The sequence below is a fragment of the Cygnus atratus genome, chromosome 6, assembly GCF_013377495.2.
Source record: "Cygnus atratus isolate AKBS03 ecotype Queensland, Australia chromosome 6, CAtr_DNAZoo_HiC_assembly, whole genome shotgun sequence".
Classification (NCBI taxonomy): domain Eukaryota; kingdom Metazoa; phylum Chordata; class Aves; order Anseriformes; family Anatidae; genus Cygnus; species Cygnus atratus.
Genome location: NC_066367.1, coordinates 33321086 through 33348956, shown reverse-complemented (window position 1 = coordinate 33348956; position 27871 = coordinate 33321086). Strand labels below are relative to the sequence as shown.

Below are 27871 nucleotides of genomic sequence, written 5' to 3'. Positions count from 1 at the left end.
GCCATTGTTAAGCAGTATTATTTATTTTGACACTAACAGTGATGCATAAAGTATTATCCACATAAGTACATCATTTTTGCACTTACGGTCATTTTGTTCCAATTGTTCCTGATCAATTAATTGCCAGTGGCACAGGCAGCAGCTAAAAAGCACACATCCCTGCATAGACCTTTTTCTGCCTACCACATCTACAAAGTGTCAGCGCACATGCTCAAAGTGCTGGGCTGACATGCTGTATGCTGCAGTTTCAGTCAGTGGATAAAGGCAAAAGACATCTTTCAAATTCTGTGTATTGGGCATCAAAGATGACGTAGACTGAAATGCAACAGATACAAGTCATTATTTTCACAGTTCTTTCTTCCTGGGGATCAATTCCTAATGACATGGCATTATTGTCTTTCAGAGATTCTTATTAAGGCTGCAAAAGATGAAATCTTTCGTTCTGTATGAAAGTAGGGATTTCAGAATTTTTTAGAGAACCTAAATCCTCAAATGCTTAGAAATATCAGTGAGTATGCATTTCCAGTACCCCTGCTTTGGAAATAGCAGTAGACTGAAATGTACTTGTCAAATTTATTTTTCACAGTACAATTGCACATGCAAAGTTGAAGTATCCCTAAGGAGTCAATGTTTTATCTGAAGTTTGGTCTTTTTAATATCTTCATAATCATTCAAACTGTCTTCTGCTAAGACCCAAAAATTCCAGAGCATTGCCAGCCTTGAGTTTATCCTGTAAAAACAAAACATTTACATATGTTTGTGTGTGTTTAAGTCACGTTTTAGTCAATTGTTTTTACTCAGATGCTTTCACTCTTGCTTTGAAATGCTCTCATGAACTGCTTTAAAAAGACTGAAGGGCCTCTTCCAATCTTTGCAGGAATTACTGTACTCCACTGATTTTTCTGTAGTTTTTTTTTTTTTCCAGGTCTAAAACCTGGAAAACCTTAAAAATGATCCCTCCCTGCTCCCCTCTCCCCCCCAACAAACAAACAAAACAAACAAACAAACAAAATCCACCCAAATTATACCTTCAGTTTATGGTCAAAATCTTCCATTGAGTCAATCAGTTTTCCAGGTTCCAGTTCCCCCAGTGGAAAAGGGTAATCTGTCCCTAAAATAACTTTGTCCTAGTAATAAAGAAACATTGTACATTCTGTAGTAACATCAAAGAATATAATTTCACATGCTTTCTGGAATTTATAATAAATCACAGGAAGTTACACATATACATTGAACTGATTAATTATGAAAGTGAATGTGAAGATATTCTCTGGATTCCTATTTACATTTAAAAAAAAGCTTAAAAACAAGTATTTGAGTTTATTGGGGAATTTAAATTTGAAAAAAAGTATTGGTTGTTTCTTAATTGTTTTTGTGATGCCTAACTAAAGTGTGGTGTACTTTTATTCTGATATACAGAAAATTCAAAATGTAAAACCCAGACATGTGGAAATGAGTGTATGCTGCTCAGATGAGTATGGTACAAGTACAAATGGTAATTTCCTATGGAGATCGATTTTCTTTATTGTGGTGCTGCTTTGAAATGTTACAAAATGGCATTTATTGCTCATCTCCTGCCCTACTGGTACTGTTTCTACTTCTGAATTATTTTTCACATTCAAGGAAGTTACTTGCATGCTCTGCACTGCTGTCCAAAAAGACCATGAAATCTTTTGGCAGATTTCTTGAAGGATCTCAGGAAGTTCTCCACCAAACTCACAAAAGATGCTTGGATTTGGATTCTTGAATTTGAAATTCTTGAGTATACACACACATAAATGCACTCACTCACACAAACTTGAATTTATATATACTTGAAAAGAATGTGTAATAAAAATATACAAAGCAATCAAAATTATCTTTTGTGCAGTACTTTAAAAGCTGTAATACATGCAACGTGATACTACTTAAAGTGTGGTAAAATGCAGAACTATTACAAATATTTAAATTCAAGAGAATATATTTAATTTAACTGGTATTCAGCTTCAGATAACAAAACCAAAATCTCATTTGCGAATTTCATATATTTTTTGGAAGTCTATGATTTCCTTAAAATGTCATTGTCTTTGACTGGGATTGGGTATTAACGGTGAGCTGGAAACCCATATCTGAGAATATGAGTGACATGATCCGATTTGTTTCTGAAAGCAACAGTCAGGGAATAGAAAATTCAGTAAGAATCTGCATGCATCACTCCTGTTATCAGAGACGGAAACGAATAGGCAGATCCGCAATGGGTCCACATTGTTATACGTTCATTTCCACACTGCAATGATATTTCTCATATTATCATCTACCCTGGAGAGTGAATATTGCCAACTCACTTGATTTTATCAAAAGCCTATTTTCGTTCCAGCTTCATCTCCTGGAGACATGAATATTTGAAAACCACCATTTTCATTAAAAATGTATGTTTTGAAATGTCTCATAAATTTGAAGTCAAGCTCATGAATTTTGGGGAACTTGTTGTAGTATTTAAATTCAGTTGCCAATACTGAAATAGGACAAAGAAAACATATTTCAGTTATTTTATGAAATTGTTCTTAAGAAAAAGAATTATCTGTCAAATGCTGCTTATTTATTTTATCTCCAGTAGATGTCACCAGAGAGTCTGTGAAAGAGTCTAAGTGAAACCTTACAGGAGATCCAAACAAGATACAAATTCTATTGTTCTGTCCTATATTATTGTATTATAATTTATTACAGAAGTCCTGCCATATGATTAGAACAGGAGAATTTATATTCCCCTGTCTACAATTTATATTCCTCTGTCTACTGCATCAATTTCTAAGTGCAGATTAAACAAAATATATTTGGATATGTGTGTGATTAAACAGCTAAATACATTCTTTTATTCATTATAAAGTTCAGTCTGGTACCAAAGCATTTTCTGCACATATAAAAAACAAATGTATGCCACAAAATACAACAACTAAATAAAAAAAAATCACACAACCATACCAATTAGCATACTAACTTTATATTGGAAAATGGATTTCTTAGTAAAGGAGAAAGTACCTTCCCAGCTGCTTATTACTGAAGTTTAAGAAGGTCAGGAAGGTTTGTACATTCTTGTTTAAGTTTCCTGTATACCAGAGCAGAAAAAAATCTCACCCCATCATTGGAATAATCTGTATATGTTATTTCAATTATCTTTTTATTTTCCTCTAGTTTAAAGTGTTTCACAGCTAATCATGGGATCTGTTCATAAGCAGAAAAATTAAGAGCTGTAAATTAATGAGAAAATCTAGAAGTAGAGTTATTGCAGCTATTTATTAGGCTATTTATTTATAATCTTTGAGCTTCAGTTTTTACCCATCTATAAAATGGGGTTTGCAATCCCTGTATTTATCAACTGGCCTCCGAGAAGTCCTGTGAAGTCTCTGTAGATAGACAACACTCCTAGCGTATTATCTATCATCATATTATGCCAAAAAATAACAGCAAAGTTCATTTTCCATAGTAGACCTTAAGGTTCAATACCTTAATAAAGCCTCTTGCCTTTCAGAAAGGTAAATATGGCTGACAATTTGCCTCAACGGACCCTTCTGCTCAAGAGAATTTTTTTCACAGTAGTACAGACCTGAATCTTAAAATGTATCTCAAAGAAAGTCAAGCATAGTTTCTTCCTCTTACGTTAGAGAAAAACTGTATTTGTCCTGAATCTCACCTTCTTTCCTGCTACCAGAATACATCCCAAGAAAAGGCCAGATTGTTACAGCCAGTTCAGCTCCAGCTTCTGGCATGAGAACGTTTTACCTGCTGGTGATGTACCTTGAGGAATCGCCATGAGGTTTATGCAGAGATGCACTGAATCATTTAATCGTCTGCCAACCCGGTTCTTCACTTTTTATAGCCAATATCATTAGGGATTTTTTGTTTAGCTTTGTTCACTTCATGCTACCTCATCATGGGGAGAGCAAAGGACTGCAGCAAATCTGCAGCCTTACAAAAGTATTTCTCAGAAATGTTTACTCCTGCCTCTTTTAACTGTGTTAGGCTCCAATTAACCTGCATCCCAAACTACGAAGGGCTGAAGTTAAGTGTACGTGACTCAGAGCTATCACTGGATTTTAATATTCATAAGCTCAAGGCCCACACGTGACATTCCGATGCCACGTAATGGCTGTTCCCTGAGGACCTGAAGCCATGTGCATGCAGATCTTTACACACACTGATGCCCTTCCTGCACAGCTCTTAGCTATGCTCCCGAGAGCTGTCCTATTTCAAATCTTTGGTTTATAAAGTCACACATCATGCTGGAGACCCAATCACAATGTTTTTAGCCTGGCATTTATTCATCTTATCCTTGTTATTCTGCCAACACATGATTTGACTTTTGGAATGGTATTATGTGATAATGTCAACTTTAATGGGAAAATGAGGGAATCTTCATGGTTATAAAGCGAAGCTTGAAAATATGATGTGAATGTTTCTTCAAGGATAAGATGCCCTAGCTTTGAAAAAGAGAAAGAAAATGTACTGCTTTCCAGGTTCTCCTAATTCTTAAAAGCATTAGAGTTTTTGGGATCTGACTCCTGACCTTTCAGTACCATGGTTGCCAAATATTGCAACAAGAAGCCAAATCTGCTGCTTAGTTAAATGCACGTAACTCTCTTAGCGTGTTTCACATTAAGAAAGAAGGAAGTCTCATTTTAATTAAACGGCTCCTTTATTTTGAAAGAAATCTTGCTCTATGAGTAGTTTCACTGGACTGAGACTTTTCTTGCAAATATCTGCCATAAATACAGTGCTATCTCCATCAAGTGCTTCTTCTTGGCAGCCTAATCTTTTGCCAGGAAAATAAATAGCTACTCGTTATATATGCCTGACTCAAAGCTCGTCCTACCTCAAATAATTTCTATAGGTGATGTATTTCACTAATTCAATGGACTTCATATTTCTCTGAGCCTCTGCAAAATAAAGCTTAGATTTCAACCTGTTCAATTTCTCTCCCCACCTTCTCCCCTCAGAATTCCAAAAGATAACAGAGCTCACTCCATCCTATCAGTGCTATTCTGGATAAGGAATCCTTTGAGTAGGGGAATTTTAAAACGATGTAACACAGGCATGGCTAATTATATCACCAGCACATGGCCCACTCAGATATAGTCATGTCAAAGACTATGTACGCACTTGTAGATAAAGCAGGCCGTAGATTGTTTTCTGGCCCTGAGGCCAACCACCCAATACCACCCAAGTATTTTCCCCCCTCCAAGACAGGATGGCTGCATTTATTCTGTTTAGCTATCTGTATTCTGTTTATGCTTGTTAATGTGAAAAATTGATATAAACCACAACATTCTGCAAAGGAAACACTGCAAATGAAGACGCACACTGAAAAAGTAAATTTACTCCTCACTAAAGTTATCCACTGGTCGGTCGAGCACAGATTATACCCAACCTGGCAAAGAAAGCTGCATCTCATGAAACGGTAATTATTTTAGTGAACAAAGCAGGACTGCCTCCTAAACTGGAAAGAAAGAGGTACTAGGAAGAAAGATTACATTCACCTAAACCTCTGTAAGACTTTTAAAAAAGAAATTGGCTATAAAAGTTAGCATGCTCCACCAATAAAAGGTTTTACTAAAAAACAGCAGTCTGAAAGGGAATCCCTGTGCTTTCACAAATGCCCAGCCCTGCAGTGCTTTCTCCACAGTGTTCAAAGGGTAACTAAATCTGGTCCCAGAGGGGCTGCAGAGGTCCAGTGAAGGCTTGCTACCCCATGAGAGATATCTTCTAATGACCAGTTAAGCAGGAATGTTCTCTGGCATACAGCAGGGGACTAGAGAGATGCTTGATCCCAACACAAATTGAATATACCTAAGGAGTCTTCCCCAAACCACAGGCTGAACAAAAGGGCAATGGTTGCAAAAGAATTGTATGTAGAATATGTGATTTGCTATTCTGTAAAACTACAAATAGTGGATGATACTGTTTATATTTATAGAAAGAATAACAGGCACAACAACTAAAATGCTTCAGTGAAGGAAGAGGAGGGTATTCTGTTGTTCTAAGAAAAGTGCCATCTTATCGCAAAGATAAGAATATGATTAAGAGGCAAAGGATCAGTGAGGCTGTTGAAAACAAGAGTGCAAAGGTAACATGTATACCTGCAAAAACAGACTTCATATAAAATGACTGTATGCAGCAGAATTTTTATTTGGATTTTTAAATCTTTCATTTTCCTTCAATAATTCCTTGTTTCTGGCACTGTTTTTATACTGGGAAAAATTCTACTGCTGTTATCATCAGGGACATTTATTATTGTCTGGACTTCACAACTGTGTTTGTTAAAAGCCAAGTACAAGTACAGATAATTAAATGACAACACTGATATGTCATAAGCAGAACAATAAAGTGGGAAGAGAATGACTTACCTCCCATCAGATAGAAAACAAAAGACAGCAAAGCCAGTTTCTCATATTGAATTTAAAGAATAGAATCAGTTGCAGAAGCCCTATTCCATTCTCTTCAGCCAGTAACCTCTTCCAGACCTTTCCACCTCATGTCATATTGCTGAGCTCAAACAGGCAGAGGAGACTTAAAGATACCAACATCCCAAGTAGTACACTGAGCTAATGTATTGCATCAAGAAACTTAATTTCAGAAATCTGTTGGCAAAGTAAGAGACACCAGAGAGGCTACTGCACATGATTTTTAACAACGCCAAGTAACTTTTAGATTAGCCAATTGCAATCCACAACCTCTCTCTCCTCAGACAACTAAATGTTATTTTTGAAGGCATAATGATTAAGGGCCGTAGGCTATGTGTTGCTTCTTAGGAGGAAAGGTATGGAAGTTACAGTTTAAGCATGATGCACAGACAGCAGCTTTCCCACAATTGCCATAGCTCAGAGCAGCCTTGAGGTGCAAAGCTAACTTGCTACTCTAAAGCAGAACTGCTCTGAGACTTGAATTCTATGCATGCTAAAAAAAAAAGAAAAAAAGTTAAGCTCTTCAGTAATGTGTTAAGCATCCTGTTGTACTTTCTTTCCTGCTTTGCTCTTGAATTCAATAGTTTAACTTAAAAACAGTATCAGACCAGAAAAAAGAATGTGTGGGTTTCAGCTATGCTGAATCCCACAGCTTCTAGTTTACCAAGGTCTTTCAAATGATGGCAAAATATGTCTCCCAACATTTAAAAATGCAAACAACAAAACAAGCAAGTGGTTTTGTCTCCTTGGCAATAATAATAAATAATAATAACAACAACAGCAAAGGAATCTGAGCACCTATACATAGCAATTTAAAATTCAAGAGCTAGACTCATGCCTGCTATACTATAACTCTATGTAGAATGAGAATATACTTATGACAAACATGGCCTGGATGTGGGGAGACTTCTTGGAAAATGAGATAACAGAAGGCAAGTGCCAAACTGTTATTCTATAAGCTTTTGGGTATCTTATAAAATTGAAGTGCGCATCACATATAGTAACATTTTAAAATCTTTTCTCAAAATTACTTAATACCATTGGATACTGTAAATTACAGTTACATTCAAAAGGTAATAATACATCATAAAAAGTCCTGGACTGTTGACCATGATATATTTACAGTTTAAAGGTCGGTAACAGAAATTAACAGAAATCAATATTGGGCTGGAGCTCTAGAATTTTGTTAATAACCAGTTTGGTGCCTAAAACTTCATCCCTGACACAGATCTCTCCATCAGTGCTCAGGAGGACTAACATTGCCAAAAAAATGCTCTAATATGTCTGGAAAGAACTTGGCAAATGCCACCTGAGTTAATACCCACTGACGTTATAAGAACTTGCCAATACTAAGAGCTCATTAGCAGATCTTTTGACAAGTAAATCAAACTGGGCTTTATCTTTCTTGCTGATAATGGAACTAAAGCTTCATGGCAGTTTCTTTGCACATTTTATGGGGCTTCTCCTACAAATCTATTTTTGATTCATGATGGATTTAAGAGAGAAATACTATCCCTCCTGTTCTTATAGCTGTAGTGGTATTGTATACATATATAAATACATTGTGTATATATACTTTACAAAAACTTGTGACAGCATTGTTTCAAGTTGTGTATGTGCTGTCACTGTTGAATTTTTCGTGAATCTTCAAATACAGTTTTCCTAAAAAATAAAAGTACTGTAGGGAAGCTGAGTCCAATCTCAAAGATACAAAATTTCCTGTGCAGCACAGACTGAAAACCCATGGATTTCAGACGGATGTGATCTGGGTACACAGTACCAAGATAAGGAAAAGAAATAGTTTATTCTACTTTATTATTTTTGGTTGGCCTAGGCAAGTCATTTCTGTATCAGTTTTTGTACAGACTTATTGCAGCAACCCATTCAAACTGTTACAGATGAAAATGGGAAATCAACAGTAACTTTTCTCTAGAAGGAATGAAAACATCTGACTTAGCTGGTTTTCTGAACTTTGGTCATACAAGAGGCCCTGGTGACAACAGCCTCATACCTGAGAAAGTACTAAGTGAGCCTAGAAACTAATGTACGGGAAGATGAATACAGTTGTCGACACAATAAAGCCAATGTAACCGGTTTGCATTTCTGTATTTGTTATCTGGTGAGTTCAAGAGATCACGACACAAATACAAGCCTCTTGTTGATTTGTAGCTATCCACTAGAAGTTGGCAAGAGTTATGCTGTCCTCCCCTCCTTCCTGAGCATATAATAATAAGAAGGAATCATTTGAATTAATAAGAGGGAATTACTTAAATGGTCTTGGATTTTTCTGACACACACTGTATGTGATTTAAACAGGCTGCTAAAGTACAAAGATTTCTTTACTTTCTACTCTAACATTTAAAATGTTTTTGCAAGCCATGATATTTAATGTGCTATCCAGGATGCCCACAAAAATCATCTTTATTACTGACTTTTTAATGCCTACAACTTCCCAAGCAGAAATACTCAATTGATTTCTTCAGGTACGCACTTGAAGAAGTACGCACTTAAGGCATTTGAAAGGAAGGCTCCAAATGAGGCAGTCCCCCTTTGCTTGCAGTCCCATCCTAGAATCACAGAATATCCTGAGTCAGAAGGGACCCACAAGGATCATCAAGTCCAACTCCCAGCTCCACACAGGACCACCCAAAAATCAGACCCGATGTCTGAGAGCGTTGTCCAAATGGTTCTTAAACTCCGTGAGGCTGGGTGCCATGACCACTTCCCTGAAGAGCCCGTTTCAGTGTCTTACCATCCTCTCAGTGAAGAACCTTTTCCTAATATCCATCCCTTCCCTGATGGTCTTGCCATTCCCTCAGTCCTAAATCCTGGTTAACCTTATGTAAGGAACTAGCCTCTGTGAACTAGGGTTCACAGTGGATGATTTCCTGGATTAAAACCAGCACTTCAAGAGCTCCCTGCTGTAGTAAGGAACGTTATCAACACTGCAGAAGCACGTCAGTTTATAATAGCTCAGGTTCTGATTTCACTGGGTGAATATGCTGTCTTTTTCCTGCTTTCTTCCTTTTCTCTCCTTTTGCTATTTCATAGGGAGAAATAATTCCAGAATGACTTACCTACTTCTGGAAGCATTAAAACTCACCTCTCCTATTACACTTGTTAGAAGCCTTAGTGCACCACTATCATGGACAAGAGAGTCTGTGTAAAATGAACCAAGGTATTTTCTTGGATCCACCTTATTATCCACTGCACACAAATCAGGACGCATGTTGAATCCATGGGAGATTCGCCCCACTGTGTATGGAAAAGCTCCACCTACAAGGACAAATTTTTAGCAACAGAAATTGAAAATACGAAGGAGGGAAAAAGCGACATTATCGACAAAGAGATACATAAGTTTTATTGTTAACTATTTAGAATGAAAGTGCACTGCACTGGCATTTTTTTTTATTCCTTCCCCTTCATTACTTTCTTTCTCTGTTTTCCCCACTTCTTCACGACAGTTAACGCCCAAATTCCTACTGCTCCCTACTCCTCCCTTTCCCTAAGCCCATAACTGACTCCTGTCTCCCCTCACTCCTCAATTTTCTTAAAGGCTACCTATAGCAGCTCAAACACTGAGTGAAACATGCTAGAGAATATTAGTGTGAGCAACGCGTCTGGCAGATATCCTCACTGGGCCAAGAGTGCTCAGCAGGTGGCAGGCTTACAGTGGTAACCCCATTAGCTGGCATACCAGAAAATACAATTGTACCACACTCAGCTAAAGAAGTATATTACTTACCTCCATGTGCAAAGCAAACTTTCAGCTTAGGAAATTTTTCAAAAATTCCTCCCATAATCATGGAGCAAATTGCCATGGTTGTTTCTGCTGGCATGCCTAAGAACAAGATAAAGCTTCATCATATATGGCCAAACCTTGAATTTTAGATGTTATCTTCATTTTCTTCAATAAGCCTTGGGCCTACTGAAAAAATGAGTTACAGAACAGCTGCCAAGGGTTATGCATTTTCCCTGTTGGAGGAACATAGCCCTCCATGCTAATTAACTGAAATGAGGACACGGGACTAGAAGCTAGGATCTTCTGAATCCTAAACCCACTTTTTATCCTACGCCACAAGGACAGCTGGCTGGTGAACTGGTTATGTCCTGAACAGCATAATACATGCTTAGCTCCACAGCTACCCTAGCTCAACGGCAAGTCTGGAATCTGCCATGTTCTCTTCTCACCTGTGCTTCTGGGTTTCCTTTGTGTGGAAAGTGGAGCAGATACGTTGGTGCATATTCCAACATGGAATTGGGGTTTAGTTATGACATGGTGCCAATTCCTACAGTTTAGAAATAACTGATATCTCTCTTTGCCATTGAGTAGCTTGGGTGCCCAGTGTTAGGAATCTAACAGCAGATTAGGTTCCTATGTCAACCCTCCGTTTCTGAGCACACCTATTATATTTAGAATATCATGTCATTTATGTACATAACTTTAGATACCCAGCTTGGAAATCAGGAACTGTCGGAGTTCCCCTCTTTTGGGGGGAAACAATACCTATCCAACACAAAAGGGTGTCTTAAATTCATGTTTGTTCTATACGCCCAGATGCAAAGCCTTCTAAAATTATTTGGAAAATCTTTCAGATTATTATGCTTTGTTAGGTAAATGTAGCAATTTTAATCTCTTTTTAAGTCTATGTTGTAGAGCCTGCTCTGATTAAGGCTAACTGATATTGTTCTAAAATAATGCACTGTTGATTGGGACACTATGATTTTCAAGTGTGTTTTGCAAAACATGTATTATATGCATATTGCATATATTGTTCAGAACACCTCTACTGGAGGCAGAGCAAATCAATGAAAAATGAAAAAAAAACAACACAAAAAAGAGTGAGGGTAGAATCAGTCTTAAACATTTCCATTTCTAAGGAGCAATAAAACCCGCTTTTGGCTATTCAGTGTCATCCTCATTTACCTAGTGGATGGGGAATAAAACAGAAACTAGATGAATTCCCTCCATCTCTGGGGGGCTTCTGAAGTACATGTTGTTTCAGCTATCGTTGATGTGAACTTAGATTCAGTATTTCCTCTCCAATCAACCTATTACTAGGAAATAGTTCAAAGAAATTGTAGGAAACAGTGTTTGGTTTTGCTTACTCTTTTTACTTAATGCAGTGACACTTTGTAAACAAAAACTAAGCAAAGTAAACATACACTTACCTATCAGCCACGGAAACCAGTACTTGGACATCCTTCCATCTAGTTGCATGTCCCAGGGATGTACAAAAAGACAGCAATTTAATTGTTCAGCAGCCTGCAGCAAATACAAAACATCTAAATCTTGCCTTAATCCTACCAAAATGCATCTTAGTTTTTGGCCATGCTTTAAAGGTTTCCTACAAAATTGGACCAAATATTAGTACTAGTAATATAAACAGGCCCAGAATTATAAGTAAGAACTATAAGCAATAGTTTGTTTTATTTAGTCCTCTGGTACGTCTCCTGAAGTCCTCAGTCAGACTCAAAGTTCTTTTAGAGACTACAGGATCAGAAACACTGATGATAGTGTCTTTCTTGTAAGCCAAGTGTTTCTCACATTAATGCGGTACAAAACCACTTTTTTATCTGCGTTTACATTAGTCATCCTGCAGTATAAAATTCAGTTCAAATTAGGATTCTTTTGGTTTCATTTCACATATAAGGATTACTTCTCAGAATGTTTTATAGAACCATTTTAGGATGGTTTTATAGAATTGTTCCTGCTTCATTCAGGAGCTTTTATAGCTGTTGCGCTACATTTGTCCCCTTTGGCTCTATGCTTGGCCTAAAAAATGTTAAAACTGTTACTAATCCACCCTGAGTTAGAAATCTAGCTGCATTCTGATCAAGAAAGAACCCATGTCCACTCAGACACATTAATGTTTCCAATTACTCATACCTCTGGAAAGGAAAGCAGAGAAACAATATAGGATGCTGATCCCAACTGTGACTATGTGCTTAATGCTATGTGCTATGTGCTTAACTATGTGCTTAATTTTAAGTATACGCTCATCAGAGTCATTCATATCCTTAACTGGGATTTAACAGGTTCATGTTGTCAGTTGTATTTCTGAACCTCCTCTTGTTGCTAAGGAGACTATCACACATTTGAAGAATTTTGGTTTATTTACCCACACATACATAAATAAAGCTGCAACTTTTGGATTGTACGGAGTAATTGTCATATACATTTGCAAATTGAAAATAGCAATTCACTAACTGGCTTGGCAGATTGATAAATTTCAGTATCAAATATGGCTTAATTTCACAATCTTTATTATCCAGGAACATTTCTAAAAATGATAGAAGTTTCTTCCTACACGTGCTAAACATAAGCTGAAGAACACACAGTACATTAGAGAGATCCCAGTACAGGGGAAATATGGAGCTACTGCAGAAAGTTAGTGAAGAGTCCCTAAGGGACTGGATCAGCTCTCCCATGAAGAAAGGCTGAGAGAGTTGGGAGTGTTCAGCCCAGAGGAGAGGAGGCTCAGGGGGATCTTATCAATGCATATAAATACCTGAACGGAAGGTACAAAAACGACGGAGCGAAGCTCTTTACAGTGATGCCCAGTGCCAGGACAAGAGATGGGGACACCAACTGGAACACAAGAGGTTCCATCTAAACAACAGGAAGCACTCCTGCACTATTCAGGTGATGGAGCACTGGCAGAGGTTGCCCAGAGAGGTTCTGGAATCTCCCTCCTTGGAGGTCTTCAAAATTTGCCTGGATGTGGTCCTGGGCAAACTGCTGTAGGTGGCCCTGCTAGAGCAGGGGCCCTGGATCAAATTACTTCCAGACATCCCTTCCAACCTCAACCATTCTGCAAGTCTGAGAGTGTGTGCTACTCCAAGAGCAGAAATTGATAGCAGACTGCTTGTGACCACAAAAACAAATAGCCCAGATGCTGTGCTAATAGCATTATTGAATAAATAGAGAATTCTGAAAAACCACCTCTATGGATCAATTTAAAGATATAATAACCTGTGAAACAGATAAAGAATGTACATTGATGAAACTCTGTAAGTTGGAAAAATGGCCATCCCTAAATGGACCTCAGACTATATAAGAAATATGATCTATAAGCTCATTTTATAACCAAATATATTATATAATATTAATAATATTATATTCCAGTTTGGAATTTTTGGTCCCATTTGCATATAGGATACTTTGGCTCTATACGTATCTCACTTTGGAATCTCTGAAAATCTCAGAAAGTTTATCAATTGTCTCAATAGGATTGGATATAGTAACTTGAACCCAAAGGCAAACAGTGCAGATATGCTTTACTTCATGCTGCACTTCTCTTCACAAACCAAGAAGGCAACTGCGGTAAGAATTCATATCATAAAAAGATTTCATTAATCATTATTATGAAGTATGTTTCAGGATGCTTTATATCATATTCTTGTCATTACATCATATGATCAATTATCATGTATAATTAAAGCTGAAGCTCTCTGACCGCTGTTGATTAGTCAGATGTAACTGCATGGTGTGAAAGTGGGATTGAGTTGATTTCACTTGGGTGAATAAGAAACCTGGTATCAAGCACTAACGGAATGCTCAGACCTCAGTGTTATTTCACAGGTTTAAGCAGGCTGGATAAATGAATCCACAAATAAAGAACATTTGAGGTGCACTCTTTATTTAAGAAAGGTTGTGAAATTTTAAATGAATATTCTTAGTATCTTGATTTCCCAGTCAGTAAAGAAAATTACTGACAGTCTTCTGTAAATGCTCCTTCTTTTACACTAAGCAGAATAGGAAGGTCAATTGTTTTAATGTATCTATAAATTTAGCTGATGATTGAACACATCCCAAGATATTTTTAGACAAAATTCCAAGTCACAGAATTCCATCAAATAAAGAAAGAAACATTTACTCACAGCATAAATATCATACAGTTCTGGTGCATTCAGGTCCCAATTGTTGACATGAGATCCTATTTGTACTCCAGGAAAGCCAAGTTCATTCACGCACCGATGCATTTCCTTCACAGCCAGGTCTGGAGCTTGCAAAGGTAACGTACCCAAGCCAATAAACCTCTTGGGGTACTTTTTTACTGTAGCAGCTAAGTCATTATTTAATATCTGGGATAGATCTAAAGTATCCTGAGGTTTGGCCTGATAAGATATTAAGCAGAATAGTACATTAAAATATAGTTCTCAAATGTTATCACCTTTGGAAGATACTGGATAAATGTCACTGCAAACAATTCAGAGACAGTGTTTGAATTTGAAATTTACAGTTCTGAATGGCCGGAAATCAGTAGGGCTAAATTTTGCCTTGTTTTAAATCCTCTGGGTAAAGTTCTCCTTCTTGTCTCAAGTATTATATCAACTGTGGTTGCCTTTAATGCTCAGGAAGAATGTAAGAAGGTCCAGGTTGCTGATGCACTAAAGTATCTGGTCTATTGTGTAAACCAGTCCTTTGTTTTTGTTTATCCAAATGCAAAAACCTGAGCAAACCATTTTCAAACACAGCAATGAACATTGGAGTTGAAGAGAGAAATATAATAAATGTGGGATGATGGAGCATGAGAATTTTACAGAGAAAACTTGAGCAAAGCTCTCTAACATTTAGAAAAGGATAAGTTATGATTCAAGTAAGGGAACTGCAATATCTAGTGAAGGAACTGCAATATCCACCCAATTAGTTACCTGTTTTCCCCCTAATATATTCCTAGAGTGAAAAATTCCCATAAATATCAGAGTGAAATTTTAAAGTTATGTCATGCAACAAGAAATTCTGAAATTCAGTGGCACTACTTATACATGGGCTTAACACAATGACTTTTATGTAGCATGTCTGTTTACATGCCACTTCTACACATAGCTAAACAATCAAATTAAGAATGTATTGAGAACATCATATTGCTATGATTTATCTTCTCTGACTATTTTAACTTCTTTGATGCATTCAGGATCAAGCTATGCACGGAACTTAACTTTAATTTGCAACTGAATTTTAAGTTTCAAAGGATTCTAGGTCAACGAGTGCTCCTCCCATGCTACCTTTAAAAGAAAGTGGACTGAAGTCACAAAAATATCTTTGATTTTTTAGTTCTTGAGAAGATACTGATTGATGCCTAACTTTCATGGAATCAGTCCATACACACCTTCCTGCTAACCAGGGACTTGTGCTAAGTAAATGTTCCCTCCATGTTTCCAGCTACCCCCCGATAAGATCCCCAGCAAAAATTCTGTTGCTGGGTTATTTTTAATTACTCTGTGTACTCCAGAGTGGAGCTTTGCCAGGACACCCTGCTGGCTCTTCCAATTCCTGGACTATTTTTTCTTTTGGTTTTCTCAGCAGAACAATTCCCCATTTACTTCAGTGCTCTAGTGCCTATTTCAGTCACCTAATTTACAGGAGGTTGCATTTTATTTTTCAAAAAAATTGTAACATATGAATTACAAAATATGCTAGTAGGAACCTACCCAGTAGCTGAACATTACAGGGACTGTGGAAAGGACTTGGACAGTGACTCCTGAGAAAGAAAAAAACAGTTATTAATATTTCATTCTTTTGATAAAATGTTGAAAATAAGAAAGCACTTTGGTTTGAAAGGCAGAGGCCTAGAAGGTAACTACTAAAATGGAAAGCAAGAATGTTCTAACTTTGGTATGGACAGAATCTGTTTTTTGCTAGTTGATGGTCATGGTAATAAATCTTGTGGTGTATCAGCTTATTAGGGTTGGAATGTTTTAGCTAAGGAGAACCAAAAAAACTTTCACACAGCAGATCATTTTGTGAAATTAAGTATTTTGATTTTAGCAGTGTTTGATATGCATGCATAAAATTTAATAAAATGGCAATTTAATATTACAAAAATGAATGAAGCTTTGTTAAACAAACAGTATACAATATCTTATTTACTTTGGGGTCACATTTCTTATATATAATTAATAAATATGTAAATTAGATCAAAGTTAAACAATGTTATGTTAACAATGGTTGTGAAACAACGTTTTCCTAAATGTTTCCCAAAGCTGCGTTGTGTTAGGTTTTATTCATCCTGTGGCTGTACTACTGAGGTTTTAAGTATAAGAAAGTCTATCTGCTTTTAGAAATAACTTTGATGATAGCAGTAGAGAATTAACTCTACATTGTTTGGTTTCTGTTCTAAGACAAGTCTATACCTTCACGTGTGTTTAAAGGAATGAACTTTACAAATTGACAACAGAACAAAGAATGAACAGTAATTAGGACTTCACTAAATAGTTACATGCAAAAATGTATTTTTCTTTAATTTTTAGTCTGATTGTAGCACCATCTCATATTGTAAAAGTTATGCATGAATTTTATCATGCTATAAAAAATTTAATGTGGCTGTTAGTAATAAAAATACTAATCCAAAAGATGGCAGAAAAACCCTATGAGAATTTAAGACAATGACCTTGAAAAAGCACTCAAATTTTTAGCAACATGCTTTATAACCTTCTCGTTATTTTGAGTAAGAAACAAGAGGAAAAGCTGACTCAGGCATCTCTCTTGCAAGATCTGATTAATATTATGTGCAGTAACCATGGTTTGGAGGTTAAGGATTACGTCTACAATGACATGTTCATCTAAGTACAGCCTAAGTTGTATTGCCCACCAATATGCTACTGGACACTTGATTAGTATGTTTGAGAACCTTCTCCATGTTTTCCACAAAATGGTTCCAATCCATTTTTACATTGCCAAGCAAATTTAACATAAGCCTTAAAGGTAGATTTCTATGCTAAACAATCCCGAACACTAGATTTAGTAAGAAGATGAATCAGTATGAAGAAAAAAAAAAAGACTCTCTACTTTGTATTCCAAATATAATTTCTCTTAGCTTTCTGAATCCTCTTGGTGCAATGTGGTTAGCAAATGATATACCATAATGGCAGGCATGTCATTGCTAACCATACCACTGCAATGACACAGACCAGTGCATGTTTGGTTTGATTGTGGAGGCAGGAACGACCTCTTCAGAGGGTTTTACAAGGTGAAAATAATAAGGGAGGGCAGTTAGGATTAACTGAAAAATTTTATACAACAAAACTGTGATGATTTGTATCACAGAACTGTGATGTTAATTACCTTTACAGCTTGTTTTATTGAATTACCTTTATAGTTTGTCTTATTGAGTAGATCAAGACACAGGTTTGTACATGGATTAGACCTAGGCCTTATGATTATGAGAACTAATTCAGTCTCTTTGGTATGTTGGCTACCACTTCTTATCACTGAAAGATTTCTAGGGCACTGCACAAACAAAGCTTTTTAGCAACCAGGCTGTAATTTATTTCTCTGAATTAATAACACCTTACAAAGGCTGATACTAGCTTTGTTCAGCGTGGAGTTATGCCATATTTGGATGTTTATTTTTTCAGTATGATCCATCTTGGTCTGTGCTACATAAAGTTGTCATTGAACTAAGTAGCTACAAGCTTTGTAAACTGACAGGAATAAACATAGACCACAATCTTTATTATTAAAAGAATGAAAAACACTAAGAACCTTTTTTTTATTATTATTTTTTACACTTATTTAGCTGATGCCTGTGCCTTTGGAGTGCAATAATAAAAGGGGACATTTTTAGAGCACAAGTCACCAGATGGTGCTGTAACACACAGTTTTAGAGTTTTTTTTTTTTTTTTTTTTTTTTTTTTTTTTTTATGAAACACAAGTAAGCAAGCACTGTTTAGTTTGTGAAGAAATACTGTGGTGCTGGTTTTATGATACATTTTCTTTTCTGCCATTACAAAACCAAAAATCACTGATCAGACTAAAAATTTCTTTGCTCATTCTCAGTCTCACATCTTGCAAATCTTATTTAGTGGCATGAAGGAACCTGGTGGAAAATAAATTTGAAAATTTGGCATGTAGTTTACTTCTAAATTAGGAAAACTCTTTCCTGAAAGAGTAATGGTAGCAGTTCTCTAAGTTTGGAATCCTCTAGCAAAAATACGGAATGAAATTGCATCACCTAAATAGAAAAAATATTACAAAAGGAAAAAATTATATTAGAAAAATTCTACAAGAAAAGCAGACTCTTAACAGTTGGGAAAAAAGGGGTGGGGTGGGGTGTGGGGGGGTGTCCTCTTTTTTGTGCATCACTTGTATACCTGGAATGTCTTTTCAAGTCCAGATTCTGCCATCCTTATTTATGTCAACTACTAGTTCCTTACTGCACTAACAATCCCAGTGAAACCAGTGAGTCCATCTGGGGAATGAATTGCTACTGAAAATGAGAAAAGTTATTGGAACGTGTCCCATTTGAGTCTGAATATAAAACATAACAGTTTTCAGTGACTTTTAGTGGATTTAAATTAAGGAAGTAGTTTGCTAAACCTTTTGGTTTTGATATGGTTATTAACCACTTTCAGATGCACTAACAGAGACGTTGTTCTTCTGAATGAGACACAATCATTTCAGTTCCTTTACAGAGGTACCTGAGAGGTCCATCTCCTTAATCCGTACTTCTGGATCCCAGCAGTTCTCTTGAATAACTCTAAAAACCTTTCCATCCTTCATCATCCTTGCCTGTCCCTGTAAAATGACATTTTCATATATTATAAATGTGACAAAGTAGCACATGATAATTTATATGGTGACTTGAGTATATTGTGCTTTACAAAAATTCAGAGACAGATTTTTGTTCTTTTATTTTTATTCAGCAGGTATTTTTAAATCAAAAACTATTTTAAAACAGTAATTAATAAAAGACTATAAAAATAGTCACTTATAGTTCAGATGACATGAATTAATTCTTTAAAATGAAAAAAAAAATCCATTTATATTGCAGTGCATATCACTCCATATGTTTGGAAAAGATATAAGCTGTCTTAACCAAAGTTTATCTCCAAATCTAATGCTGACCTCCAGATAACACTCTAATTAAATCTGTGCTAAATTTTCCCCTTGGGTATGCGTGTGTTCTTTTAAAATCAACACCATAAAATGGTTCCAGTAACTACAGAAATAATTGTGCAACTCTCTTAAATTCCAGCCAGTTGTTTCAGATCACCAGTCATACTGAGACCAAAGCAGACCAATTATGTTGTCTTCAGATTACATTTTCTCCTTAGGAACAGAATTACTGAAAAACTGTATTTGGAAAAATCAAGCAAACAAACAAAAACCCAACCAAAGCACAAAGCTGAACACAGTATAAACCATGACCTGAATTACTGTAATACCTTCCCCATTCCTCCACCACCAATTCCCAAACTTACAAAGTTCAAAATATTATCAAGATCAGGAAATTTAATACTGTTCCTTTAACTGTGAACATGGAAACTTCCTTTTCAAACTTATTTTTTGGTTGATATGTCAACTGCCCAAAGATGACGAGTAGGACAATGACGTCACATTAAGCAAAGGAAAACGTTTGTCAGAGTTGTACATAACCGTGCTTCTATGATCTTGTAAAGACAGACCTGACAGTATTTCTGGTGGCTTAGCTTTAACTGATTAGCTATAATTCACCAATAGTTGCAAGGCCTGAGAGTTATTTGGTTGCTTGTAGCTATTTTGGGTGTAAGTGGAAATAGCTGAAGTCAGAAGATCCCCATCTTGGATCTGAGGATACGGAATAGGTGAGCATCGTCATGCAGGAAATGTACTGGACAGAAGGGACACTGAATTTGCAGTTGAAAATTGAAAACCAGATAAATTGTGAGAAAGCACAGCAGTTATTCTTTCACCTTCACAGTAAACACAAGCTAAGTGTAGGGCAGTCTTCTGACGCTTCTGGAAAGGGAATTCTCTCTCTCTAAAGGCCACTTGATTTTTCCCCACAAAATCATTTTATTTAGGATCCTCAAGACACCTGTCTATGTTGCTAAATAAAAATCTGATAAATCAGAATATTCCCTGCTATTATGTTAAAACAGAAATAACCTATCAAATTTCACTATTCAGAGAAGAGCTGGGTTTCTATCACCTCCTTCAGGGAAGTCAGACTTCTTAACCTTGAATTTGTTATTAACTTCAAGCATCATTCACAAATACACTGCCCTAATGAATATTTTACAGCTCTCCTCAACAAATCTAACTGCGCTGCCTTGGCAAACTGTCAAGGTACTTGATAGCTGTAACACAGTTTGTGAAAATTACTTGAAATATTACAGTCAGTAATAACAACCACATAGTCCTGATCCTCTGGTAAAATACTTCAGGTTCTTGTAAAATTGATTTTCCAACCTGACAAAAAGTTTTACTCTAGCCATATACTCCGATACATTAAAAAAAGATCAGCCCATTGCAGCAGATTGCCTAATAAATGGAGAAATATTCAGGGTGTGAGCAGAGAAAACAGAGTAGAACTGAGCATTGTACCACATACAAATAGATTGTGTGGCCTTTATTGGTTTACTGCTGGGAGCATTTCTGTGAACACAGGCAAATTTTAATTCTTCACTCAGACACAGCTAAGGCACAGCAGCTGAACTGCTCATATATATATATATAACTGCTCTCTCTCTTTCCTTCTGCTACCACTGAAAACAGTGAAAATTGTAATTTCACCTGCAACCTTGACAGTGCTTATACATAAATGCTGAGATGAACAGTGGTTTTCTGCATGCTGCAGCAGGGTTTGCAAAATAAGAAAGGTTTCTAATAAGCCATGTGTTGTTCTCATTGAAGACTTCATTGAACAGCTTCCTATTTTCATGTGCATTAACTGATTCTTTGTGAACGAAAACATGCTCCAGGTCAAGGCTAAACTCACAGCATTGTGTGTGAGGAACAACTGATTTGATTATGCAGGAAAGCAAAACATCATCATCTGAATTCATGCTCATGTCTGTCAGAATTGAAAGATCTACCCCAGCAACGCTATAACTGGAAATTCAGTCATACTGCTATTGTCTCTAGACACTGTCACTAATCTGCACCTGATATTTTTTAAACAAGAAATTACTCAGACACCTCAACTGGTGAGAATTTTTTGCAGCAATGAGAACGAAACACGGATGACAGAAATTTTTCAGGTTCCAAAGCAATGGATGCTTTTATGAAAATTTCAGAAAAGACATTAGATCCTCATTTGGCAGGTTAACACAATTTTCTAAAGGAAAAATTGAAGAATTCTATCACCTGTTCTACTCTATTCTTAATATTATCTAATATTTAAGACTTTAATTAATTTATGTGGAAATTAAGAGAGAGATATTTAAGAATGAAGTCTAGGAGGCTGATTTGGTTCAGCAATCTGCATTTAAATTACTGCATTGCTAAACTACTCAGTTACACCCCAAATTGCACTTCTTTATAAATGCATGTAATTATTTTCCTCCAATTTGACCCTGCTGCTTCCTCATAGAATGGTATCTGAAGTTTTACCTTTTTTAAAAATCTCAGGAGTTAACTTCCCCAGCCAAACAGATCTGAACAGGATTTTCTTTTGCCATAATTTTTTTTCTTGCAACATTTTCAGACAGAAGTAGGCTAGACAGAATTCTCTGCAGAGTGTATCAGGCTATTAACTTGCCACAAAGTTCCTTTGCAAACTATTTTTAGCAAGGAGTGTTAGCATCAGGCCTATAAAAACAGTTAAGCTGCTAAAAATGTCTCCAAGTCTCCCCTTCCTGCACCTACCAGAATCTCAGCAGCTGTGCCATCCACACTTTGGTTCAGCAGGTGGCTTGTTCTCTCCTCCCATGCCTGCTTAGACTCATATCCGAAATTTCAGCATAATATCTGTTTCCTCCTCATTCTTAGTCCCAGCCTTCCTATTCTGTGGCCCTCTTTCAGAAATAATTGTTAGGAACTTGACAGCATAGCCTTGCATACTATAGCATGACAGCAGCATGTATCATTAGGTTGCAATATATAGGCACTATCATATCCATCTTACCAGCTTTTTAAAAAAAAGTTACTGTGTGTATATGTATAGAATCACAAAGAAGTATGATTTTGCAAAGTGACTAGTGGAATGTCTAGTTTCACTGAAATTAACACAGTATACAACTGGATTTAGCCAGTTATTTGCACTCTTCACATGATTTATGTGGGTCATGTGTTGACACTCTGTTGAGCTCCTCATGCTACTAACTTTGTATTTTCTGTCTTACAGCTTACTATACCCAAACTGTTCTTTCTGCTCTTACCTACCCATCTTCTGTTACCTTCATATCTTTTCCTTATTTATCCTGCTAATACCTTGCATTGTCTTTATCCCTTCAGCATCTGTACAACTCACAACATTCCTGTGGTAGGCAGTTACAGATGGCATTTCTCAGGTTAGGACAGGTACATATGAAGTGGGGTTGGAAGTGAACTGGGGTCTCCTGAGACCTCTTTCTTATACCATCTTTCCAATCTTCCTGCTTCCAGAGGTCAATGACATTTGCAGTGACGGGCTCTCTGAAAGATTCCTAGAAGCAGGGAGCTGACAGGTCACAGGAGGAAGCTGGCTTCCCATGACAGTGTTTGAGATACACAGGGATATCTGACTGCCAAAGCAATTATACAGTAATAGAGGGAACATCTTTAAAATGAGCTGGTACAGTTAACCTATATAGTAATGTATAAAGACTGTTACTTTGCCTTATCAGCCTTGCCTGTCTTAGGTCATTATGCCTTCGTGTAAAAAAAAAAAAAAAAAAATTAACTTACTCTACTATTTTTTAATGCTCTTACCAAAAGATATACTGCAACATTTTGATCTTGCTTTCAGAAGTTTTACATTGCTGTGTCACTGTGGATGTCACTGAAATTCCTTCCAATTTGCTCTACTGTGAGTGAGATCAGAATCAAGCCTTTAAAAACACAGTTCTGTCTCCATCAAAGTAAATACATGTATTTTGCTAAATTCACTACAAGAAGAATGGATTCCGAATGCAGATAGACCATTAGCACAGACTCATAGCATGTGGAGACATGTTCCTGTTCTATTTATGTAGCTTAGAAGTGCCTTTGTGAAGTTAATGGAGTGGGTGAAGGATGAAGTATAATCAGACTGTCTGCCTTCTACTTGCCAAGAAACCTCAGGCTCCTACTTTTGTGTGTAACGATCCCTGAATCTATGTATTTTTCCTACTGTTCTTGGGTACTGAAACTGCTGTTTGTTCTCCTTGTCATAACATTACAGAAGTTACTCCTTCCCTTTGAAGATATTTTCATGACTGAGTTAACTTTTATTAAAATACCAGTTCCTTTTGGTTTTGCTTCTCATACAGAAGAATTCTTTTAGTTAAAAGCAGTCAATATGTTATCTGCTTTCGGCTGACTTGTCTTATTGAAAACAATTCCTAAGAGCTATGCGTTCCAAGTGTTTAGATGATATTATGACAAAAAAAAGGATAATGGAAAATGGCTCATACAAGAGTATGTGAAATGACTATACTGAGTTTCACATCTTCAGCAAAAAGTTCTGCTGAGGTATATTTGGACTTTGAGTGATATTACTTCAGAAAAGATAAACCTCTGGCTGAGTCTTTGATACATATTTTTCTAATCTTATTGCCACTTTGCTTCTTAATGGATTTCACAGGATTTTTTATTCCTAATGACAACACAAAACGAACCGAACAGCCCACACCTTGCAGTGATGATCCAGCTGTACCCATCCACCATATCCATATCTCTGTAAAAGAAAGAAGAAAAAGCCAGTAACTAGTTAGCACTCTGCAATAATAATCAAAATTCCCTTCTTACAACCCAGCAGTACCTTATTCAGGAGAAATACTGAAGCATATACTCAGCATTGAGCCTACAAGTAGCCCCAAACTTCAACAAAAGTGCCAAAGTTTAACCAGACTGTACTAATGGTGTTTGTAAATCTGAACTTTTAACTCCAAGTTCAACAACATTTTAAAATAAGCCTGAAAACTGATTTCAAAGTGCTTAAAGTTGCATAATATATATCGAGGTTCTAATGGGAATAGTATTTTAACACAGCAAAAATTGAATCAAGCACTTGGCAATATGAAAATTGAGCTGACAATCTTCCAATTCTAACAAATTGTAATCAGTTAATCATTAGCACAAAGATGTATTGATTCCACTTTTCAGCTTTCATGATTCATCAGCAGTACTGAAGGTCAGTCTCTCTCTATTAATATTTAAACAGCCAAGAGAAGCTTAAAGGAGAAGCTTAGATGCTCATTGATTCTTTTAGAGAGATTCAAAATTGTTTAAAAAAAAAAAAAAAACACACCAAAACATAACACAAAAGAAGCTGATTGCATTTTCATAACTTATCAGATTAGAAATCTCAAAATAACATAGTAGACTGAAAACAATGCTCAAAATTCCTTTTTTTCCTATTACGAAATGTTTAAAAGGAAACTGAGTAAAAGCAGGGATTTCTTTCACTGAAGTGTAAACAATTTGAATACAATCTTGAATTTCCTGTGATAACACATCATTACGAAATGCTGCTGCCAGCTTTCCCTCGGTAGGCATGTAGAGCCGAGCCTCCTGACTTCAGTCAATCAGAGATGGTAATTTTCACGGCTAAGAATATTTTAGTCAATTATTTACTTTTAGCTATGCAGCTAGGTAATATTTAAACTCAAACTTTTATTTTATATATATATATATATATATATATTTATACACATAAGACATTTACAGTTAAGGAAAAATGTATGACATCTAATGAGAACTTTAGTTTTTTCTAGCTCCATGCTAATTGCAGTTAGAAGCTGTGCAAAAAATGAGTACCTTAAAGGTGTTCACAGAGAGAAACTCACTGGTCTGTTTTTGAACTTCTAATCTTCTTTTTAGCTATTAGTTATTAATTGGATGCATTGATAGTCCTTACTGATGGATTTCATTAATTTATATGCATTTTTGTACTTATTATGGGTTCCTAAGCTCTTAATAATTATCTTGATAATAGAATGTTCTAGTCATAAATTCAAGATTCAGCATTTATAAGACGGAAAAAAAGAAAGTTTAACACTACGTGTGCATGCTAGGATTGCCTAATTGCTCTTCCATGCATGAGATGTAGAAGGCCATGTTAATGGCTTGAATTTTCAGATGGCTCTAGGTAATTCTGAGGGTTGTTTTCTATTCTGGGTCTATTAACAAACCTTTGACATGCTCAAACTTTGGAAAAGGGGAAACAAAAACTAGCAGGTGGAAATTAACTTTAAAAAAAATGTATTAGCCTCTTTAATCAGTATTTAAATAAATGCAACACTGGCCTACAGCTGACCTCAGGGACTAACAGCAATGAATTCATCTTTGACATACATCCATGAACATCAAGGGACTCTTGAGGTGATTTTATCTCAATGAACTTATTGTCCTTTTAAATTATAGATAGACAAAAATATGTAAATAATTCAAAATCAGAATAAAGAATTTTTATAGGGATTTTTATAGGGATTTTGCACAGACAAGGACTATAAAATCTGAAACAAACAAGAGTAGTCTTTTTTTGTAGACTGGATATTTAAACTCCTATCCACTTAATACAAAAATATTTGTTCTCAGAAATACCTGTCATCTCACCTACATTATCCTGTGTGTATGTGTTTGTCATTGAAGAGCTCATATAATTACAAATAGGAAGCTTAAATAGATGTTTAAAAAGCCCTTCCTAGGTATAAGAGGAAATAAGAATTCCTTTCCAGGAGGTTTTATTCATAATAATGTTACTCTTCACTACTAACTAAGAAATAATGCCATATATGTTCTTAACAACAGTTTTTCTCACAACTTTTTTCTAACTTGCTGCTTATAATTTGCAGCTGCTCTCTGGCTAACATCTAACTGATACTGGACTGTCATGGTTAAAGTCCCAGAAACATGGAGCTAATGCATACAAAATGCTTACCTGAGAGTTTGCCATCATCAACCTCAAAAGAGTAAAGTGAAAGAGATGTACAATGTCAAACAGAGCGTCAGTTAGTGTGCCCGAGGCCTAATAGCATGGCTGAAACAATGGCATTCTTTTGTTGTCAAAGGCAGGCACAATGAAATCAAGTGGTTCCATACCACTGGCAGACACAGGCAATGCTCATTCAAACTGCTACCAACACAGAATTACAGTAAGAGAAGAAGCTACAATGCATTTTTTTCTAGTCTGATTTTTCTACCACGAGTTATAAAAAATAGCTATCCTGGAATTCTGGAAACAATTTGTAAATTGCAAGCAATTTTGTTTGTGTGAATAACCAATATATAAATACAGTTTTACCATGTGATCTTTTCCAGTACCCTTTGTAGCACTGAAGATGTGATCCCTTATGAATCCAAGATCCTTAGATCAGCCACCTCTGTATTCAGTTGTGATTATAATTATTCAGGCAACAACTCTAAAACCTAATTCAGAACCAGATGACTACATTGCTTTTGATAATCTGAAGTAAGAAAAGGAGTAGAATTATTACATAAAAACCTAAATGACACTTTCCATTCTCAAATGCTTTTCACAGTCATAAAATCGTTACTGACAAGAATAAATGTGTTGTTAAATACTACTAATAATACCAAGCAAAAATGCAAAGTTAAGACAAGTTGACTTATAGCTTCAGTGTTGTGACAAAAGAAATTTTGTATTTGTAATACGATATGCAACTCCTTCCCAGTAACTGAAACAAATAACAGATATTAGTAAAACAATCATAATCATCAGTTAACCATACTTAGAGTTACCCCATACCTAGTGAAATGAATGACTCTCATGCCTGTGGGCGTAAGATGTGAATGAATGACTTTTTCCTTAGGTAACATTAATCTTGTCAAACATTCGCTTATTTCTCCTATTTAAAACAAAAGTGAATAACATTTGGGAGCTTGACAGCTCTACTTTCATCAAGAAAATGGAATTTATGCCTCATTATTCGACAATTGTAGGTCTCATAAAAAAAACAACAAAAAAATGACATGAGTCTAAATAGAGAGTGGGAAACAGCCCATTTTTCTTACTAGGACACTTGTTTTGCATAGTAATGTAATACAGATATCTTACATCTGCAAAAAAATCAAATCAGACAAAAACCTACTGAAAACAGGAATTTCTAAGAGAACCTTTCATTCACTGATTTTTCAAGAATTACATTGGTACCAATGGTTGCTGATAACATAAGGCACTGAATATCTAAACTCTTATTACCTTTTCTAGGTCAGGCCATTCCTTAGGTAGAATGTGGCTATGAATATCAATTTTCATTTTTGAAGTATCAAAGGAGAAATACTCTTTCTCAGAAAATATTTTCTGTGTAATTACTACTATCTTTCCTGTCCCTGGTTCAGAAGTTATTGACTTCGGCTGCGCTTCAGATCCACCTGCTGCAGGTCATGAGAACTAAATACAGTAACCAACCAGGGAGCCTAGATCCCAGAGGAGTGGCTCTGTGAAAGAACAAAGGCTTCTAGCAGAAAGTCCCTGTTAATGCATAAACTACAGCTGGCTGAGGGCAAAGGGAAGCATGCATGTTTATATTGGCAGTATAAAGGGGTTTATGTTACCTAAGATCTAAAATGCAAGCTCATT

At 36.2% G+C, this 27871-nt stretch overlaps 1 protein-coding gene across 1 annotated transcript; it reads right to left on the bottom strand.

The window, feature by feature from the left end:
- Positions 1-640: 640 nt before the first annotated feature.
- Positions 641-27547, bottom strand: ACMSD (aminocarboxymuconate semialdehyde decarboxylase). Its single transcript, XM_035556108.1, has 10 exons — positions 27491-27547; positions 23960-24004; positions 18864-18960; positions 15876-15925; positions 14322-14558; positions 11610-11703; positions 10183-10278; positions 9541-9713; positions 1029-1127; positions 641-730 (listed from the first exon to the last, which is right to left on the bottom strand). The coding sequence occupies exons 1-10, from the start codon at positions 27545-27547 to the stop codon at positions 668-670; spliced, it is 1011 nt and encodes a 336-aa protein (XP_035412001.1). The 3' UTR covers positions 641-667.
- Between the last annotated feature and the right edge of the window lie 324 nt (positions 27548-27871).